Below are 21,720 nucleotides of genomic sequence, written 5' to 3'. Positions count from 1 at the left end.
TAAAATCCCATTTTCAACTAGAGAAAAAAAAGAACTGCGTCTCAGACACAAATGACGTGTATCATTTTCAAATGGCAATATTTGTGATGTAAAGACGATCACAGTGACTTTGCACTGCCAATAATAAGATGGAGATATACTTCTCTACCCTTCTTTTGCACCATTTTGAGTGCAACATATCTTAAAGGGAGCATGCAACGTCTTTAAAGGGATATTTATTTGATTTTCAACCAGCTTTGTGTCGTAACAGTGTGGGCAGAATGAACTGTGGTAAACTTCGCCCATCTAATCAGTGCCCAGATCTCCCTGCTCATCTCCCAGCTCAAATCCACTGGGTGATGTGTCCCCTCTGCTGATCAAATATAGACCAGGATTCTTACTTACCTCTTACTGTATTGACTGTTTCTCACCTACAATGTTTTCAGCAACATATTTTAGTGTACTGTTTGGCTGTAATATGAGGATTTGTGAACGATAAGTGGGTGCCAGACTGTTTACTGCGTTGTAAAAAGTGAGATCAAAACTGCTGATCAAATACGAACCAAGATTCTGTTACTGCGTTTCCTACTTCTGGCCTAAAACGCAGTGCAGCCCTGGTGGTTGTAGGTTTCTTCCTCTTGAGCAAACTTCTCTGTTTTTCTGGTCACGTAGCACCAATTTCAAAAGTATTTGCATCTTGTTACTGCATAGATGGCCCAGTTTTATGAAAAGACCCTCTTTCCAGCAGTGAAATACTTTTTAAACTGTAACCTGTGGCTAACAGAGGACATCATTAACTAATCAAACATATCGTGTTCAGTTTGTCAGTGTCTTAAATTCAGGTAGCCTATATCTTGGAGTATAATCTTACAATGAACTACTACATAGACCAGGCTAAAGAAAATATATTCAAACGTCAATCAAACTGTTTTCTGAATTCAGATATTTTTATTGTGTGAAAAATATAAATATTACAATGTTTTAGTTTTTAGAATAGTATAGAATAAATATATATGGCCTGTGTCTCCACAACACATCTAAGCCTGCAGTGTTTGCAGTGTGCTGAAAGAAGTGACCCCTGGCTGAACCTAGCTGTTGACCCATGTTAATATGTTTTTTCCTGAAGACCTCTGCCAGGCCTTGGATTTGCATTTTGAGTGTTTTGGAGTGGGAATACTTGGATGTCAAATAAACTGCAAATGTTTTTTATTGAAATTTGTTTTGCTTTGAGATTTGAGAGTAAAGACCATAACATTTGTTTTTTTTAAAAGAAAAACTCATTAAGTTTAATAGCCTGACCACCATAATAATAAACAGTTTGAGGAAGGGTTGGAAAACTGGGGATCCTAACCTCTTAACGGAGCAGTGTTGGTGTCTGATTTACTGAGATAAAATAGAATTTCCCTGCTGCTTACCATCCCCCTTAACAAATTTCAATAGATCCCCCACAGCTTTCAGCTGGTCATCAGGAGACTTCATGAGAAAATTGTCCCTGTACAGATTTTACACCTCCCCGTACATCCCCCCACTCCTCTGTTCTCCTCTCCCATCATCCCTCTCATTGTCATGGTAATGGACTCCATCGTGCGTGACCAAAACGGTCAACTTAATTGATGAAAAAGAGATCACCAAGAGGAGAGAGAAGAGGGGGTTTGCATATATCAAACATGAAGGATTTTCATTCACTGAAGGCTTAAGGAATACATTAGGGCACTTGAAGACACTTGAAGAAGACGGTCATTGGGTTTGCAGCTCTCATGTTATGTGCCATCAGATTGTTTGGCATGACTCAACTTCCACAAGTACTGACTTCCAGCTGTGCAATCAAGAAAATGCACACTTGAACATGTACGAGTATAGTTCCAAATCAGAGGAGAGTTTCTTGTCAGCGTGGCAGTCTGATAAATTCATTTTTGTTGTGCCTGCCAGTCTGAGGCATGTGTTCACATACAGTAACGCATATTATAAAAGCTGATGGGACTCTTCTGTCTCTGTCAAGTCTTTGACTTGGGGCAGTACATATGTGTTTTTATGCGAGTTATTTATAAATCTATAAAGAGCATATTCATTGTTATTGCCGGATGAGTCTGGTGATATTGGAAAGATTTGTTATTGTTCACAAATGTCAATATGAAAGCACCAAAACCAACAGTGACTTCTGACTTTCCTGTCTGTGGCACTCAGTCCCTCAACGTGTTTATTACTGTTGAACACATTTATCTTTAACAAATCACAAATAAATAATTACATATTATTAAAAAAGGCTCATTAATTTCATTAAACAGTTGTCATTTTCAGCAACAATTTTAAAACTGGAGTAAAGCTGCGGATTGGTAAACATTTAGTAACATTTGAGTGTTTAGAGTAGCAGGATGGTGCATTTGGGATTCATTCAAAACAAACTACACACACATCAACGTTTTGTCAAGATAATCAATAAATGAAAGTTATTTTCGGGAAGAATCTCATGTAACAGCAATAGCACTATCGGCAATTGGCATGGACCAAACAGTGCAGGGCAAATAAACTGAGTGAGCATTGAATATGATTATTGTCTCAACCAACACTCACCTGTAGAGATGATCGACATAGCTGGACATGTTTGCCATAGAATGACACAAGTCATGGGTATTTTTCTACAGGGGTGGACGGGGTGAAAGGCTGGCTGTTGTTGAAAGATGGTGGGGGAATGTATTTTTAAAATGAGTGTAACAGTGCACAGTTTTTCTTAGAAGACAATATTATTTACTCTATATATGCTTCCTTTAAGTAACATCATTAGAAATCACTCTATAAATTTCCATTGTTATGCGGATGATACACAGTTGTATTTATCGATGAAGCCAGAAGAAAGTAATCAATTAACTAAACTCCATAACTGCCTTAAAGACATAAAAACTTGGATGAGCACCAATTTCCTGATGTTAAATTCAGACAAAACTGAAGTTATTGTTCTTGGCCCCAAACAACTCAGAGACTCTTTATCTGATGACATAGTTTCTCTAGATGGCATTGCTCTGGCCTCTACCACTACCGTAAGAAACCTCGGAGTAATATTTGATCAAGATTTGTCTTTTAATTCTCATTTAAAACAAACCTCACGGACTGCATTTTTTCATCTGCGTAATATTGCGAAAATTAGGCCTATCCTGACCCGAAAAGATGCAGAAAAATTGCTCCACGCTTTTGTTACCTCTAGGCTGGATTACTGTAACTCTCTATTATCAGGTAGCACTAGTAAGTCCTTAAAAACTCTCCAGCTAATTCAGAATGCAGCAGCACGTGTACTAACAGGAACTAAGAAACAAGATCATATTTCTCCTGTTTTAGCTTCTCTGCACTGGCTCCCTGTAAAATCCAGAATTGAATTTAAAATCCTACTGTTAACTTATAAAGCTCTAAATGGTCAAGCATCATCATATCTTAGTGAGCTGATAGTGCCATATTATCCCACCAGAACACTGCGCTCTGAGAACGCAGGGTTACTGGTGGTCCCTAAAGTTTCCAAAAGTAGATCAGGAGCTAGAGCCTTCAGCTATCAGGCTCCTCTCCTGTGGAATCATCTTCCTCTTGCGGTCCGGGAGGCAGACACCGTCTCCACATTTAAGACTAGACTTAAGACTTTCCTCTTTGATAAAGCTTATAGTTAGGGCTGGCTCAGGCTTGCCCTGTACCAGCCCCTAGTTAGGCTGACTTAGGCCTAGTCTCTGTCTCTGTCTCTGTCTCTGTCTCTCTCTCTCTCTCTCTCTCTCGTATTCTATTACTGCATCTTGCTAACTCGGCCGTTCTGGATGTCACTTACTCGGCTTCTTCTCCGGAGCCTTTGTGCTCCACTGTCTCTCAGATTAACTCATATCGCAGTGGTGCCTGGACAGCGTGACGTGTGTGGTTGTGCTGCTGCCGTGGTCCTGCCAGATGCCTCCTGCTGCTGCTGCCATCATTAGTCATTAGTCATACTTCTACTGTTATTATACACATATGATTATTGTCACACATGTATACTGCCAGATATTAATACATACTTTCAACATATTGTACCACAGTAGCCAGAACTATAACTATAATATTATTACTTTCAATAATGTTGTTGTAAGCTACTGTCATTACCTGCATCTCTCTCTCTGTCTCTCTCTCTCTCTCTCTCTCTCTCTCTCTCTCTCTCTCTCTCTGTCTCATTGTGTCATGCGGATTACTGTTAATTTATTGTGCTGATCTGTTCTATACGACATCTATTGCACGTCTGTCCGTCCTGGAAGAGGGATCCCTCCTCAGTTGATCTTCCTGAGGTTTCTACCGTTTTTTTTCCCCGTTAAAGGGTTTTTCTGGGGAGTTTTTCCTTATCCACTGTGAGGGTCCAAAGGACAGAGGGATGTCGTATGCTGTAAAGCCCTGTGAGGCAAATTGTGATTTGTGATATTGAGCTTTATAAATAAAATTGATTGATTGATTGATTGATTAGTATATTCGATCAAAAAGTGACAGAAATAGTTGTGTAACAAATGAAAAAGGAGACGGTGTGAAGTGGGTGTGAGAGTTGGACCCCCTCCTCAATCTGAAGCTAGAGAGGTGTGTGGAGAGGTTTCTGACCGAAGCTATTTGACTATCTGACAGACACGTCTGATGAAGTACTCAGACAGCTTTAAGGGTGTAAAAACTGGAAACTCGGTGTGTCGACACTCTGAAACTACTTCATGTGAAGTTATGACGATGGAGTCTTTGTGAGCAGTTTTCCTGACAAGGTCATGAGTAAATATTAGATCATTGGCAAAAGTAAATATAATATGCTAAACAGTTCAAATGCTGCTGTGATAAAGTTACGGCGTATCGCTCAGAGCACAGAGGGCTCATATTTGCTTTGTCAAATTCTTCCCGACTTATCGTTACCAAATACTGTTTGCAAAACCCTTTGAGCGCTATAATAATCTCTATTTGCATACAGCCGACAGACTAGCCTGCTAGCAGCGGGGGACGGGTGCTGCTTCTAGCTGAAGAGAGGCGTGTGTGCTTGTGTGCGTGTGTGTGTGTGTGTGTGTGTGTGTGTGTGTGTGTGTGTGTGTGTGTGTGTGTGTGGCTTAGACTGGCAGCTCACCTTTCTGTGGTGAGGGTAGAGTTTCAACAAAAGGCGTCTGCCAACTGCACCTGCCAGTGAACAAGCTCATGTCAAAGCATTCAACAATTGTGTAATAATACAACTCCTCGTCCTTTTTTTTTTAAAAGGGGTGAAAATAGGATTGAACATGGATGAGAAAGGGACAACTGATATTGTGTGTTTGCTGTATTCATTTAGCATAACAATAACTATTAATCAAACTTAAGAAAAGTATAAAAGGTCAGTTAATCCAAATCATAAAAAAGACGAACATATTTTCTCACCTGTCACTTGTGGTATCTTCCCAGATGCAAATAGTTTCATTTTCACCTAATAAAATTCTTCACAAACATTGAGATATATGAAATATGAAGGTGAGGATTTCTGCCACCACCCTGATATTAGCACTTCTGGTGCTTGTAACACTGAAAAATGACATTTAAGAAACTAAACTCCAACATGTTTACCCAGAAACATTGTTCAAATAATCCACAACATCTTTCATTAAAAATGCACCGTGTTTTTTGCGTTCTGTGTGAACTGACCTTTCAAATACTCAGATCTGACATTTGCCTCAGAAGATGCAAATATTACCACAACCTTATTATTTGCTATTTGTTATGGGGGAAAAAAAGATGCAGGAAGGAAGCTGTGTGCACATTCTGCGGAATGTGACATTTTCAAATTGCTTGATTTGTCTAACAAATAACCCAAAACTGAAAGATATTCAGTTTACCGTGACATAAGAAAAAGACGAGAAGCAAGTACTCACAAGTGAGAAGCTGGATCCAGAGATTGTTTGGCTGATTATCAGCTAATGAGTCAACTGATTTTAATCAAAACTTTATCTGAAGGCAATGTTTTGACCCTACAGAATCAGTGTCAAAAATATTGTCATATCGTTGCCTCTGTCAAACATACTCTTTTTTTGGACATTATAAGGAAAAGCTCAGAGAAAGTGACCATTTTCATCTGATGTTAGCAGGGACTCTTCAGTGGCTGGACACGCCTGGTGTTTTCTGTCAGGTTTTGTGTCGTCCAGCTGTCTGAGACACCTCCCAGAACAACCGGTTCTCCTCCTGACCGCTGGGAGTCTAGAGCCCAGTGAATGCGTCTGTGCTTTGAATGTGCAGGTGGCCTGTGTGTGTGTGTGTGTGTGTGTGTGTGTGTTTTTGGGTGACCCTTTCTTGGCATTCCAGCCATTCCCCTGGTACCTGGGAACTGGTCTGTTCTCCGACAGGGTATTTTTAGGTCCTTAGAAGCAGCTGTCTGTGTCCCTGTCTGTAGAGACGGCCCAGCCGTCTGTTGACTGAAAAATGTGGTGGTGCTCAAGAAATGACACGTGCTATTTGTAATAGCGCTGCCTCAGTCAGGCTCTTTTTCGGATTATGAAGGCTTAGGTTAACACAGGTGTAGGTTTGTGTGGTTATGACAGTGATGGGTGTGATGTGATGCTGCAGTCTGAGTAAAAGCTGCAAGATAGGCAGCTTCTCTCTGTCTGAAAAACAGCCCTGCGCGCTGTGGTTTCCCCACATTTTACAGAGTCATGTTGGCATTTGCTCGACAGATGAACAGCAAACAGCGAGGTAATTTCCAGTGCAGCAGCAGCAGCATGTGCACTAGCTGAACCTGACAGTGAAACATCAGCAAAAAATGTTGTGTTGGGATTCATCACAGCTATTGTTTAAACCAAAAGCAACAAAATGCCTCGAGTCAACAAAAGATTATGAGAGAAGAACATAATTGGTCCTTTGGTTTTGTGATATTTCCCAAACCAACATTTAGACAGTTACGTTTCACATCCAGAATGCCTGTTAATGTTGTACATCAGATAACCAAGGTTAACAAGCAAGCATGTTGACAGAAATACAACATAGAAAAACATTTTAAATGTATAAAATGAGTCAAAAAAGGCTTAAGAAACAACACGGTGGAGAGAGGGTTTATTACACATGAGCTTCTGTGTAAAAATGATCTGTCAACATGTTGCTTATCTGAAAACTAGCTCAGTGAAGAGAGGGGGAAAGCCACTTGATTTTGTTTTCTATCTGTCAGCTGACAGAAAATTAGTGTTGTTAACTAAACAAAACTGGTACATATGTACTTATGAGCAAAGACTAATGTTTTGCTGTTAACTGCCATCAGTTTCTTACTATGAACAAAGGGGTCCTACATATATTTTTTGCCAAATGACTTTGGTCATGTCTGTAATTTCATTGTCTGTATTCTTCTGTCACAGACAGAAAACTATAACCAAAAAAACGTAGGGGAATACACATGGTTATAGACAGAAATATTAAGTAATTAAATGTATTTGCAAAAAATAGTAGCAAAACTAAGTATGTGTAATATTATCCAGTAAATCTGTGGGGTCTGTTTATGTAGTAGTGTCAGCTGTTGCACTAATGCATTCTCCACCTATCAGGAAGTAAAGGGAGACACAAATACACAAGTTGATGTTGAGCTCATAATAAATAATAACAAATCGCGTTCTTTCTTAGTTTAAACATTGATTGTTGCATATTCAGACTTAAATTTTGATTACCTCATAATCTGTTTCTCTATTAATAGTATACAAAATGACAGTGAGACAGAAGGGAGAGAATAAAAGAGGGTGCAGGAGCATGAGAGAAAGGGGGCGAGCATTATAACAAACTTAACAGAAACTAAAATGTAACTTTATTTGGTTTGTGTCTATAATTCAGGATTTATACTACTGCATCGAATTGATGTCGTACCTATGGTGTAAGCTCTACAGACCTCCTGTCTATTTTTGTAAGCTGAAACCATTTCCCTCAGTGGAAACAAAGCTTTTATTTACTTTAATTTCATAGATAAGAAACAAACTGTGAAGACAATAAAGACCACACAAAAATAGCATTTCAAGTCTTGTGTGTGATCTAACCTACAGGGATTTATACTTTGGAATTTGTCCTGGCTTTATATGAGTAAAGGAAATCCTCGCTCGCCACTATGCTAATTTATACAATGTAAAATGCCATAGGCTTGTGCGAATAACGTTAACATGTTATATTTGTCTGGAAAATGTATTTAGTAGAAGTCAGTTTTTTTGTCAGTGAACCTTGTGAGTTGTAACGGAGCCGAATTGTGTGATGTTACCTTTGTTAAATGTTGCTGTTGTCCCTGGCTTCATATGAGTAGAGAGAAGCCACTAGGCTAATTTATACAATGTAAAATGCCATAGGCTTCTGCTAAAAACATTAGCATGTTGTATTTGTGGGGAAAATGTGTCCAGCAAAAGACAAGTGCTTTGTCTGTGAATGCTGCGAGTTGTAGCAAAGCTGATTTGTGTACTTGTACTTGAAATTCTCCCTACTAAGCCATGTTTGAAGTGTGTTTTGCGTGTTTTGAATCAATTAAACTTTATAGCACTTCACAGAAACCTTTGCCGCCAACTAGTGTTTTGGAGGTGTAACTGCAGAGTGACACAGACACACAAGTATAAATCCCCTTAAGGTGGTAACACAGAAGGTCTTGTAGTGATGAGCTACTTTGTCTCAGAGTCAGTATATTGTTGTGTTGTGTGTGACAGCGAGTGGTGAGGCAAAATCTAACACTGATTGTGCCAAGTAATATATAAAGGTAAATAATTAATGTGTAGTGTTTTTGCCAAATCATATCTTTTTGTGTGTGTGCACAGATCACAGCTGGCATTTAGAATTTAGTTTAAAATGGGTCCATGTTTTCAATTATGATCAGCTGAAACACATAGATACAAGTTTTTTCTTACCTTACAGTAACACTTTGTTTACATATATTGCTGCCATAAAGCAAATGCCAAAATGGGCCTCTACACACAACTATGGATGTAGTATTGATGTCAGTGTTGTTTCACACTAAACAGAATTTAAAGCTGGTTTCATATGAGTGTTTCAGTGCTGTAGGTGTGCATGTGACTGATAGTGTAATATTTCCTGGGAGCCAGTGAGTCTGACTGACTCTCTTTTAGAGGAATATCAGTGGTAATGTGTAATATGGCAATTCAGCTAAAGCTCAAAACAAATACGATATTGCTGTACTGAAGCACCGACTGACATCACTCTCTTTGACTTTCAAATGTTGGTTTGATGTTCCTCATTTGGGTGCTAACAGACGGTGTGTGTGTGTATCTTTATTTCTACCTTGGCAGGGGGAGAAAAATGCCGGCTTTGACGTGCTTTACCACAACATGAAGCATGGCCAGCTGGCAACCAAGGAGCTAGCCGAGTTTGTCCGCGAGAGGTAAGGTTTGTGTGTATTTGTGAATATGTGTGGGAGGTGGTGCTAGTGATGGGACTCTGGTGGATAAATTCTGCATTCTTGACTCTGTATACTTATGCTCAGAGATGATATGTGAACTGTTTTGGATTTCATCCTTCGTTGCATCTAACAAGGTGTTTCAAAGTCCTGTCAGAGAACACCAAACAAGTCTGTCTTTGTTTAAACTGTGTTAGTGGTCCCTCTCTGCTCTGATCTCTGACCCCTGTCCTCACTTCTGTGCTACTTTTGAAGCTCTCAAACACTCAACACACTCACAGGTCTGAAAGGTTGATTATTTCTGTGCGACCTGCGGTACAGACTTTTATGTTTTATCCATGTTTGCATTTGCTGGGTTTAAATAATCTGAGTAAGAGTTGGATCGATTTCTAGTTCTGCTGTAACGGTCTGCTTAATTATTTTTCCGAGAATGGTGAAGGCATGACCCACCCTACTCTCCCTTCGGCTAATACTTGTTGCCTTTATTGGTTGAGTTGGTTAGGTTAAGGAGGAGTGAGAAAGGTAAGGGTAATGTAAGGGTAAGCCAATCAGAGGCAGAGTAGGGCGGGTAAGGCCTTTGCCATTCTAGGAAAAAAAAACTTTTGTCCAGTCTTGTGTAAGAGTTTAGACTGGTTTGATTTAATGCAAACCAGCTGAACCGATATTGGTCATTATGACACGTTCTAGTAAATTAAAAAGTAGCCTACATCAGCAACCTCAGCCTATTGTGTCACAGCGCTTGTATTGTGCTAGTAATAAACAATATGACAACATGATTAACATAATATTATGCTTGTAAATAAACAGACTAACTACTGTCTGACATGTCAATTTACTGCCGAGCTCAGAGTGACTCCATGAGGAACATAACATTTTTGTAGAGGTGGGAGAGGGGAAGATGAGAATGGCACACTTTGTGTTTGTTTACTAGAATGCTCATGTGTTTTCAGGGTGACAAGACATGGCAGAGTTAGTAAAAGAAAATTAAAACCGCAACCAATAAGGCAACATTTTGGATTTGAAGCTGATGAAAGCAGTTTGCCGAAAAACAGATGAGGCAACATCATTTGCCTGTTGATACTGGTACAGCTTAATTCTCCGCTTCCTCTTATTTAGGATTTATTTGTGGTTATCAGACCAATTTAGAGGTGCATTACCTCCACCAAGTGGACTGGGGTTGCGAAACTCTTATTCATGGGCTCTCTCAGTGTCAGTATGTTCCACTTGGGAGCGGCTGCTGAGTCACGTGCAACAACAGCAACCAAGGCTGCACAATCGATAAGGCACGCCTGTGAAGTGGAAACCATTTCAGGTGACTACCTCTTGAAGCTCATCGAGAGAATGCCAAGAGTGTGCAAAGCAGTAATCAGAGCAAAGGGTGGCTATTTTGAAGAAACTAGAATATAAAACATGTTTTCAGCTATTTCACCTTTTTTTGTTAAGTACGTAACTCCACATGTGTTCATTCATAGTTTTGATGCCTTCAGCGAGAATCTACAATGTAAATAGTCCTGAAAATAAAGAAAACGCATTGAATGAGAAGGTGTGTCCAAACTTTTGGCCTGTACTGTATATATCTAAACAGTTAACTAACGTTAGTTCAAGTGGGTAGCAAAACAACCCAGTTTTATACATCCAAAGAACTTATAAAGATTGACTATTTGGCAACCACACCAGGCGTCTAATTGAGACAGGCCTTTTTTGTCAAAATGTGTAGCTGTGCTGGGCTAGAAAAAGGGACTGAGCATTTCATTGGGACTAGGCTTTTGAGTTTGAGTTTTATGGTTTTTAATTGTAAGAGGCTTTGTTTATTTTTTGCATATCGTGCAGCCCTATTAATAATGGTAAACCTCATGATAACAGCATTACTTGTCATGAATAAACAGATCTTAAAGTGTACTCAATTCAGCCTTTCTGCTGCTTTCAGTATACTGCTAAAATACAACAGATAGCGTGCTGAAAAAATTAAAGAAAACTTTTTTCCACAATTTTTTTATTTAACAAATTGAACATTGAACTGAACACAGAAATCACCAATTAAAAAATCTCAAGTCTAACAGTTTTTTACTGATACTCTATTAACTAACTCAGCTCTTACTCTGGGTATTGCATGAGTTGACATTGCAAAAACAATTAACAAAGGATATATTGTGCAGCTCTAGTGAGAACTGACAGGCTAACTAGTAGTACCAAAGGGTGAAAGTCAATTACCTAATTAGAATTGTCCTCTCAGAGTGGGTAGTTTGTTAAATACTCTGTCCTCTAATTAGGAAGTTATCAGTGAGTAAATTGAGGGTATTAATGAGGTTCCCACAGGAGTTTTTGCTCTCACAGCTGGAAGTTAACATGCACACACACAGCGCTCTGTCAGAACAGTGATATAATCCTGACATTGATTCAGAGTGCCTGTGCACATTCCTCGCAGGGGGAAATTCACTTATCTGCTTGGACAGCAGCAGACAACAAATCAGCCGTCAGGAAATGAAATAGGGCCACTGTGGGTAAAATAGCGTGTGATCCCGCAGGACGTAGGAAAGGCAATTGTTTTGATAAATTTCCTCCATCTTTCTCTCCCTCCACTTGCCTTAAAGGTCAATTTGATAGAGGACACCATATAAAACACTCTGTTAAAGTACCACAACAACTCCAACCTCATTCTCAAGGCTTCTCAGTTAGTGCATGTTGTATTTACTACCTTCGCCCTGATGCTCAGTGTAATGGAGATATATTGCTGCTTCTTGTTAGCGAGGCACCATTGATAGTGGGAACACAATTGGCATCAGGCTTTTACAAGTGCTGAAACAATGACCATAGGGCTGAAGCAAGTAAGTAAGTCAATAAGGCTACTGACAGAAAACTATTTTGATGATCAGTTAATCCTTTCAGTCATTTTTTTAAGCAAGAATGCATCAAAACATTCCCCAGTGCTAGCTTTCTTTGTCTCCTTTATGATAGAAAATATAATATTTTGGGGTTTTGGACTGTTAATTGGCAAAACAAGACATCTGAAGTCATAACAGTGGGCTTTAGTAAGTATTGATGGACATTTTTCACTGTTTTCGGGCATTTTATAGACATAACAATCAATCAATTAATGGTGAAAATAACTTAAAGAATCGTTATTTGCAGACTTAAATTGATTAGTTGATCAATGGTGTGGTGCTCAAAGACCAATTATTTGCTGGTTCCAGCATTTCCAATGAGAGAATTTGCAGCTTGTAAAGAGAAAACTTTTGAATATAGAGGGTGTGGAATTATACACATCGTGTATGTAAAGGTACTCAGGTATGTATATTGGAAAGAAGTAGATGCAACAAAAAAGATTAGCGGCTGCACACTGACTCCAAACCACAAATTTATTCAATTTCAATCTGATTATGTGATCAGAAGCTCTTCAGAATGCTCCAGGAGTGAGTCACGAAACCTGGAAATTAGTTTTAGCATTTTAGCACTCCCCATTTCCTCGTTTCAAAGTTAGTGGGTTTTTTGAATGGGTTTTTGGTTAGATGCCTGAAATAAGGTCTGTGGTTAACACAAGCTTAACAGACTTTCACATTTTGTTCTACAACATAAAACACGTCAGTAAATACCCCACTTGTGAATTTTGAAGCCTTTGTGTCTTAAAAAAAAAGTTGCTAACAAGTGACTAAATTAGACAACAATACGTCATAACTTCTGGCGAGGCTTCAGAAGCATAAAAGTGGTGTCCATTTGTGAAGATTATCTCGTTGAACTAAATGTGTAAGTACCATAAATGTTTGTTTGTTGCAGAGCTTATTTTCTGCAATTATCTAAAATCCAAAGGAGAAATCCCATAGGTTTTTTGACGAGGGAACAGGACGACTCCACGCAGGCCTACAGAGAAATGTCATCCCTGGAGCACTCTTGTCAATTTTAACCTGCCATAAATGTTTTTTTGGCCACTTGGGGGCAGCAGAAACAATGTGTGAATGCAACAACACTGACATATCACCACCTTTTAAGTTGATATGAAAGCGAAAAGTTCTTTTTTACGTGTTCAGCAGTGAACATAACCATTCATGTGGAGTCGTGTTTCTGGACACCTGTTGAATTCAAGTGCAGCACTGACTCCCCTTTTTCTCTATATTTTCTGTCTCTATCAATTCCTGAGAGAAATAACAGGCTCTTTAGCTGCTAAATGCTCTGCTGTGTAAGCCAGCTAGTCCCTAACTGTGTCTGTCATTTGGTGCTGAGCATAAAATGGGCCATTTCTGGAGCCTTCACCTGCTGAGCCTGCTGCGGCTGAAAACTGTGCTATGAGAGCAATGAGAGTGAGCTGAAACAGTAGTTGCAGGACCCACAGCTAAACAATGAGCTGAAACTTGATGTATTATAAAGCTTTGTGAAGCCAAGAAGAGCTGTACATTTGGGTGATAATTTTGATCATAGCCACTTTGAATAAATTTGTAGTTTAAAAGACAATATGCAGGTGTTCTTTATTTTTATTTAGACGAATGAACAATTTGAAGGCATCACCATGAGCTTAATTAATTAAATATAAAAAAAACCCTGTGATTAAAAATCAAATATCTATAAAAACAAACTGTGAGAAAAAAAACAACAACAACAATGAATATAATTGAAAATTAAAATACCTGTTAGTGCTTCTCGTGATCCAATTTCTGTTCCAACACAATGTCAGCATCACTGCTCAAGACCGATATTCTGTTTGTTTATGACTCACAGGAGCAAGTTGTTGTGTTCGCCCTCAGGATATTTGGATCAATGCTCCTTCCTCCTTTCTCTTCAGGGTCTACAGATGGTTATTAAAGTTTCATGCCCAGCCTTGTAAAACCAGTCCATTTATCATTTAAATGTGGCTTATTGCAACATTTACCCAACACTGATGAATATAAATCTTTTTCTTGCCGACTCTGATGGTGGATGCACCGAGTTTGGGCCAAAGCAAGCTCCAGATAGGGAACATAACATATGAGGCCATTAGCAGAGGCAATAGTCTTGTTGGAAGTGCTACTGGAGTACATTACAAGCTCCAGTCTGAAAAGTCATTCAGACAAATTTACATTTTCATTTTTAAGAATGCACACATTATTCTTACTGCTGGGTTACTGGCAACCAAAAAAGAGACATGCATTTTCTGACCTGCTGCACTTCTCTTGGGCAGCCCTAAATTAGAATTATAGGTTACGCCATTAAAGGTAATGTGTGTGTTTGTTTTTGCAGTACTGCTATTGAGGAGACTTACTCCAAATCAATGAGCAAACTGGCCAAGATGGCGAGCAACGGAAGTCCACAGGGGTGAGTAACGTCACGTATAGATAGGACAGTACAGCGGCTTCACCCAACAAACCCTCATCATCCTCTTTAGTGCCTTATAACTGAATTTATACTGTTGGAAGGTGTTTGTTACTGTAATTAAACATGTAGTGGTCATATAGCTGCATATGAGATATGAACGAGTACCATCTGCATCAACAAATGTTTATATTTATGATTAACATAATGTCCTCTTCAATATTCATCTTATACAGTATTTATGTTTGCGCTCTTCTCATTGGTTTACATTAGACCAGGCTCAGTCCACACCCACACAGTCCTGATGGAGCACAGTTTTTGAGCGTTAATCTCTGTATAAATCATTCATAAGGATTTTTTTTCCCTGCTTTCAATTTCATTGTTGCCTTTGTAGTCTTGACTGTTGAAGGGTAAAGAAAAACACTTTCCAGAGGCTTTTAGATAAATGAAAGGGCAGCTTAACAGGAGCAGAAAATCTTGTTTTTGCTGACCTTCACTGGTTAAACCAACTCACCTCGCTGCAGTGATGTGGAAGTGTACACCAGGGTCGGTCAGCATACTGTCACATTGCTGCTGGATGTGGTAACAGGTGCAGCAGAGCAGTGATTCCCAACTTTTTCAAGTCACGAATCCCCAGAATAATCATCTTTGACTCTCACAGACACACTCAATAAAATCTGTTGAGTACAGGGAATGTGGTGTAAAAACCATTCTCCATTCTAAAATACGTTATTTTATTTTTAATAGGCTTTTTCTCTCCACAACTGTCTAGCAACCCTCAAGTTGAGAACCACTGCAGCAGAGCACACTGCTGAGTTTGGTTTTGGTATTAGAGTATATTTAAAAGGAAGGCAGAACATAGCAGTCTAATGTGTGTGCTTGATGCTTGTGTATGTATTTCCTAGGACTTTTGCTCCCATGTGGGATGTGTTCAGGGTGTCGTCAGACAAACTGGCCCTCTGCCACCTCGAGCTGATGAGAAAGATGAACGATCTCATCCGGGACATCAACAAGTACGGCGACGAGCAGGTCAAAATTCATCGCAAGGTACGAGAGAACTCAGATGCCTCACCACTAATCTTACGAAAAATTGGCCGATTTTTAATGCCTCTGAGAAAAAGTAGATAGACTTGTATGATTTCTCATTACTTGCCCTTCATGGAGAATCTGTCATCCTGATCTAATTTATCTCACAGAAGATCCCATTACTGTCTTCTCCCTTCGTGGTAATTGCTGCCGTTTCCATTAAGTATGAAGTTCAGTGATGATCTGTACAGGATGTCCATGTGTTGTCTTTTCATTTGTGTGTATGTGTGTGTGTGTGTGTGTGTGTGTGTGTGTGTGTGTGTGTGTGTATGTGTGTGCGCACGTGCATCACCTAGACAAAGGAGGAGATGGTGGCGACAGTGGAGGCGGTGCAGGCGCTGCAGGTTCAGAGCGGCCACCTTCAGAAGTCAAAGGAGGGTTACCATGCCAAGTGTTTGGAGCTAGACCGGCTCAGGAAGGAGGGAGCTCCACAGAAAGAACTGGAGAAAGTTAGTCTCTACTCTGTCTACTTTTACGATTGTTTTCAGGTTTTAAAGAGAACAGGAGCTAATCAAGTATCCTCTGAAAGAAAATCAAATCAAAGGGTTTATTCACACAAATTGGCAAAAGAGCCCTGATTTCTCACCCACTGCTTGTGTTGAAATAGGTTTTATTTTATTTGTTCAGGTGCACAGTACATTTTCAGAAAGATCTGCAGCATCTCTTTCCAGAAACTATGTTGTTTATTTACTGGATAATTCACTGAACGTAGCAAAGGATCAATACGCTTTGTTTACTTTGTTTGAAGTTCTTTTGAAGTTCAAATTGCTGTAACTTAAGTCTTTTCTGATGCAGAAGGAAACCATCAAACATATTTTTGCTAATGCATGAGCGCAAATCAGCTAGAAAAATTACTGAAGAAGTAATTCCCATAAAAACTCTTGACAGCATTATTTTGCAGTTTGGGGGATCAAGCTTCAAACAAACAACACATCTGATTTTAGAAGAGCTAAAATCCATTATTTACACTTGTTCAGAATTGAATTATTATCATTTGACAAAACAATCCCAACTCAAGATCCACTCATTTGTTTTTTCTGAAGTCTTAAACTGTATCAGTGGATGATGTTTGTTCAGTTGTCATCTGTTGACATTCAGTAGCTGTTATGTTTTCATCCATCTGTGTTAGGAATCAAATTTCCCTGAACAATGTTGGGCTAAAATGAATAAAACTCAGCTTGTTTAGAAGTTTTGACGGTAAGTGGAAGTCATTAGTAGTATGAACATGTAATGAGAAATATTTGAAACTCAGTCATCACTTGAAGCCCAGCTTTGATATGATCATTTATGGTTAGGTTAAGCCTGAAAGTTAATTCTTGACTTTGGAAATAAGTAGTTTGACCAAACACTCAGGGCGCAGTTACTACTTTTCCTGGTGCTTGCAACCATAACACACAGCCTACTTTATGATCTTTATTCATAATAATAAATCTGTTATTCCTTTGCTATGCAGCATATTTGTATGACTGTGATGATTATGAACTTATTTTTATATTAATAACACATAATACTTTTGAATAGTTGCCCCCTTCTTATAATCATCACAACGCACCCTGAGGAAAACTCGGTGATTGGGCTTTTAAAGGGATAGTTTGGATTTTTTGAAGGAGGGTTATATGAGGTACTTATCCAAACTATGCACTGTACTGCTGTGGACAGGGGCAGCAGCAGAACCTATTTTAGCCACCTAAAAAAAGTCCCACTTAAGATAAATTAAAATTAGTTCAGTGCTCTATGTTGGGAACATTTTCACTGTCAGACGACGACTTCCGACAGGGAACTAAAGTTGTAATCTATGCTCTCTTTAAGACCACCAGACTCCTTGAACAAAAAGCTTGAAGAACATGGGAGCTGCTTTTCTACAAAATTTCTACAAAATTACTGTTTTTGTCAAAGCAGTCATGTTGTTTTGAATAGAGCATAGATAACACCTGTAGGTAAGAGCTGTGTAACGCAAGGTAAAGTGTTGAAAATCTTCTAATTATAGCGTAGCCTTCTTGATTTTTAAAAAAAAAAAATTTTAAGGCCAAAATCTGTTTTCCTGCTGTCTTTCCACAGTGGTACATTGCTTAGTTTCAGTGGCAGTACTTCTGCCTTCTTTTACAAACTGGGGGTGTGCCTACTGTATGTAATTCACTGACTGTGGTACCTGAGAGCCACTTTAAAAATCTGATCTATCCCTTTAATCTCATAATTTCACAAAAGTAATGAATCAAAAAGCAAAAATATATAACAGTACTTTTTGCGAAATTGTATTAAAGTAAATAAGAGTCCAGATCTATTCCATATGTCTCTATCTTGTCGTCGGCCGGATGTGAACTTGACAGATCTCTGCAGAAGCGATTTCTTATTAAGCTCTGGGATGTCGGGTTATTATGATCTGTCTTGTGACCCTTAAATCCATCTTAAGTGTGTTTTTGTGGTCCACTCATGAGACAAGAGTGTCTGTTTAAATTGAGGTTAAATTAATTAGACTCATCTTGTCATCACAATTACGGAAAACAACATTTCGTAACCGCTGCGCTCCTCGCTGTCAGCTCTCTGAATAAATTGCTGTTCTGTCTTTTTTATGGTACGGACTGAATTGTGAATGCAGTAGTTGTAATCGTGTGGCAGAAATGGTTCTCACTCACTCATTGAGCTATTCATTCTTATTTCAGGTTTGTGAATGAGAGACTGTAGCTTAAGGCCATATTTTTTCTTTTCCTTTTCTTTCTCACTAGGCGGAGCTGAAGTCTAAGAAAGCGGCAGAGTCATTTGCGTTGTGCATCGAGAAGTACAACCGCGTGGGAGGAGAGTTTGAGCAGAAGATGAGCGAGTCCTCCCAGGTCAGCTCCGACTCCAGCAGGGCCGAGGACCACTTCTTCCTCTGTCTCTCTCCCACCCTCTGATGTGGTGTTTTTTTCTGCATCTCTTCTTCTCTTGGGCTTTATCGTTCTCTTTATCTCCCTGACTCACCCTCTCCGTAACCTCCCACCACACAAAAACTCCATCTTATCCTTTCATTTATTATCCTATCATGCCTTCCCCTAAAATGGCAACCTCAACCCCCGACTCCTAAACACCCACCCACTCGCACACGCATGCACATCCTGTCCCCCGCTCATTACCTTTAATCATTGCCTCCACACTTCCATGGTTACTGCTGCTGTTTCCATGGAAATCTTCAACAAACCTCAACGAGTGCTTCTGTGTTTTACATTTGAAATGATGACTGAAATCCTTGTGACCAATTATCTCTTGTAATAGCTTTGAGGGGGAAGATTCGGTCATTAGTATGAAGGGTTACGTGGTTCCTGCGAGAAAAACATGTGTCAATAGATAAAAGAAGAAACAGAGTAAGACCAAATAAATAACGGACCAGTAAATAAGAGACCAAGATACTTTTTATCAAACACAAAACTAAATTATTTTCACGCCTGTAGTTTGGTTCATTTGGTCCACACTAAGGGAAATTAAGACACATGGTTGTCTTTTAGTTTTGTTGCAGTTGTATTTTTACTTATCTCTATAATTAGATTCTGGATTTGTAACCCAAGCATTCTGATTTTCGTTCATAGTCCGTTTGTAATTCGAGTAATATTGACCAATCATGTTTGAGGCACAGGGAAGCAATCCATATGAAGAGCGAGCTGGCCGAAATGCAATCTCAGAACCCATCAGCTGTTGTCTGACAATGATTTGCATTTATAAATATCAGTTCACGGAGATTAGGAAAAGTCTTGGATCAGATATCTGCTGCCGACTCCGGATCTCCAAAAATACTGTCTGTTGCTCCCCAGAGGCTTATTGTCGTAAGAACGATAGCCGATGGGTTTTGAGATTGTATTCATACTGGCTTTTTTTACCAACAAACTAAGAGCTGTAATCATGAAGTCAAACAGACTGACAGTTAACTTGTTGATTGGACTGTTTTGGCAACATGGACCCATGTAGGGAAATTAAATGCCAGTGTCTGACGGCAACTTGTGCTGCACACTGCTTCTTATGAATATATTTATCTTCTCTGATGTTCACAAAGAGCTCTCTGAAATGTCTTAATGCAACCAGCCCCTGGAGTCGTGGCAGATGGGAATGAAATGCCCTGCTGAAGGCTGACAACAGTTGTGAGGAGTCAGCGGAGAATGTTTTATGTTTGCACTCTCTGCCCAGTTAATTGGGGAAAAGAAATTGGCAAAACTCTGCTCACGAACTCACTTCTCGAACAAAAGCCAATGGCACTATATCAAGACAATTCCTCTGAACCAGACAGCGACAAACGAGCTGGCTGAATAAAAAGCAGGATCAAACTTAAATACTAAATCCTCTCAAATTATCGCTGGTTTAACGACCTGGCAACCCGCTGCCTCCTCTGCTGGCTGATTGCCTCTCTGTAGCTGCTCCTGAATCCTCAGATGTCGTTAAAAGTGTTCTCACTTCATTGCATATATGTGGAGGGTTAAGTCTCTGTCTTATTTGATTGTGGCTGCTTCTCTGAATGCTCATGAGTGACAGGAGGAACAGAAACAAACAGTTACAACCACGACAATGAATATAAACAAAACACATACCAAAAACAAACAGACAACAACTGAAATAACACGACCAGACAAAAACACAAAATCAGTTGTACAGACGACCTCTTGTCAATAAACACATGCTGTCTATCACCAGGCCTAACCACATATTTATTATTACAAATAAACAAGACATTAAAAAAAGGACTAATTTAGTTGAAAACAGGAAAATGTCCTGTTTTTAGCGACTTTAAGTATCAGCTGTGTTTTTAATGTCGATGTAGGTTTGATGTAATGTGCTTGGTCTTGAAAGGATTTAATTGGCACAAAAGGTCAGAGAGAAATGTCAACCCACAGAGACAGATAAATTAACTGAGGTTTTTTTTTCCTTTTCTTCACCATGGTGTGAATGTGTGTACGTGTTTGTGTGAGCAGAAATTCCAGGAAATCGAAGAGGCCCACTTGCGGCAGATGAAACAGCTGATCAAAGCTTACTCCCACTCCATAGAAGACACCCATGTTCAAGTGGGACAGGTATGTTGTAGTGGACACTAAAACCTGCTCTGATAATGATGCAGCATTTGTTGTTACTCTCTAAGAGATTGTATTTTTAATTTCTTTATTTTATATATTTCTATAAAATGTTTTTCTCATATTCTTATGAAAGCATATAGGATATGTGTTAGAATTTAGGAGCATGTTGTAGAACTTACACTTGTGTCACTACTGAATCTCGTACCATCCTTACCGGTGCTTACCACTATCCGTGGAGTAATGTTTAGTGAAAGCTCAGTGTGATAACTTGGCACAACACTGGCAAAATGTAATGTAGTTCCTCCTGTTCCTCCATGATTGATGATGTTAAACAACAAGCAAGTGATCGCTTGCATGTTAAAAGTGGAATAGTTAAAATGCTTAATATCAACATTATTATCAACAGGATTTTAGTTTAAAAGTTAAAGGGGACCTATTATATTCTTTTTCAGGTTTCTACTAGAGTATGTTTACATGCTTTAATAGTCTAAAAACACTTAATCTTCCTCATACTGCCCGTGCTTTGACATCTGTATCACCCTTCATCTTGATTGCTCTGTTTTAGCACCTGTCTCTTTAAGACCCCCTCCCGGAAAAGCCCAGTCTGCTCCGGTTGGTCAGCTTTTCCAGATCTTCCACTTGTGTGCTCTTGGTATCCCTGCCAAGCCCTCAGGAATAGTGCCAGGCTTTGAAGCCAATTTTTCACAATGGCTAGACTTGAAATTACAAAGTGTAGGTGAAAGAGATGTCTGTAAATCAGTGGATACATTTTATTGAGCATCTCAACGACTAGTTTCATCATCCAGATTTGATTCATTTGGTGTGATAACATTTTGAAAGTCTAGATGTGTTGCATGAATAAATCATTTTACCCCCATTTAGTTTGTTGGAGCACTAAACCAGGAGTAGCTGCTTGGCCGGCAGAAGTAAGCCGCTATTGTTTCTTGAATGCTTACTGTATAGGGCCATGATGTAGAAGATATAAGTAATGTTATACCTAGG

The 21,720-nt window shown here is 39.2% G+C and overlaps 1 protein-coding gene across 3 annotated transcripts in view; it reads left to right on the top strand.

The window, feature by feature from the left end:
- fcho1 (FCH and mu domain containing endocytic adaptor 1) overlaps positions 1-21,720 on the top strand; it is an 88,276-nt gene that overhangs the window by 33,217 nt on the left and 33,339 nt on the right. For all 3 annotated transcript variants that reach the window (XR_004501469.2, XM_033622846.2, XM_033622845.2), the window contains exons 3-8: positions 9,219-9,310; positions 14,531-14,605; positions 15,508-15,649; positions 15,985-16,137; positions 18,412-18,516; positions 20,620-20,718. Coding sequence is in view for 2 of the 3 variants with exons in the window: in XM_033622846.2 (XP_033478737.2) it covers positions 9,219-9,310; positions 14,531-14,605; positions 15,508-15,649; positions 15,985-16,137; positions 18,412-18,516; positions 20,620-20,718 (666 nt within the window). In the remaining variant the exon portion in view is untranslated. The remainder of the gene's footprint in view (positions 1-9,218; positions 9,311-14,530; positions 14,606-15,507; positions 15,650-15,984; positions 16,138-18,411; positions 18,517-20,619; positions 20,719-21,720) is intronic.

The sequence above is a fragment of the Epinephelus lanceolatus genome, chromosome 6, assembly GCF_041903045.1.
Source record: "Epinephelus lanceolatus isolate andai-2023 chromosome 6, ASM4190304v1, whole genome shotgun sequence".
Taxonomy (NCBI): Eukaryota; Metazoa; Chordata; class Actinopteri; order Perciformes; family Serranidae; genus Epinephelus; species Epinephelus lanceolatus.
The sequence above is the reverse complement of the archived record's forward strand: the minus strand, read 5'-3'. Positions and strand labels throughout refer to the sequence as shown.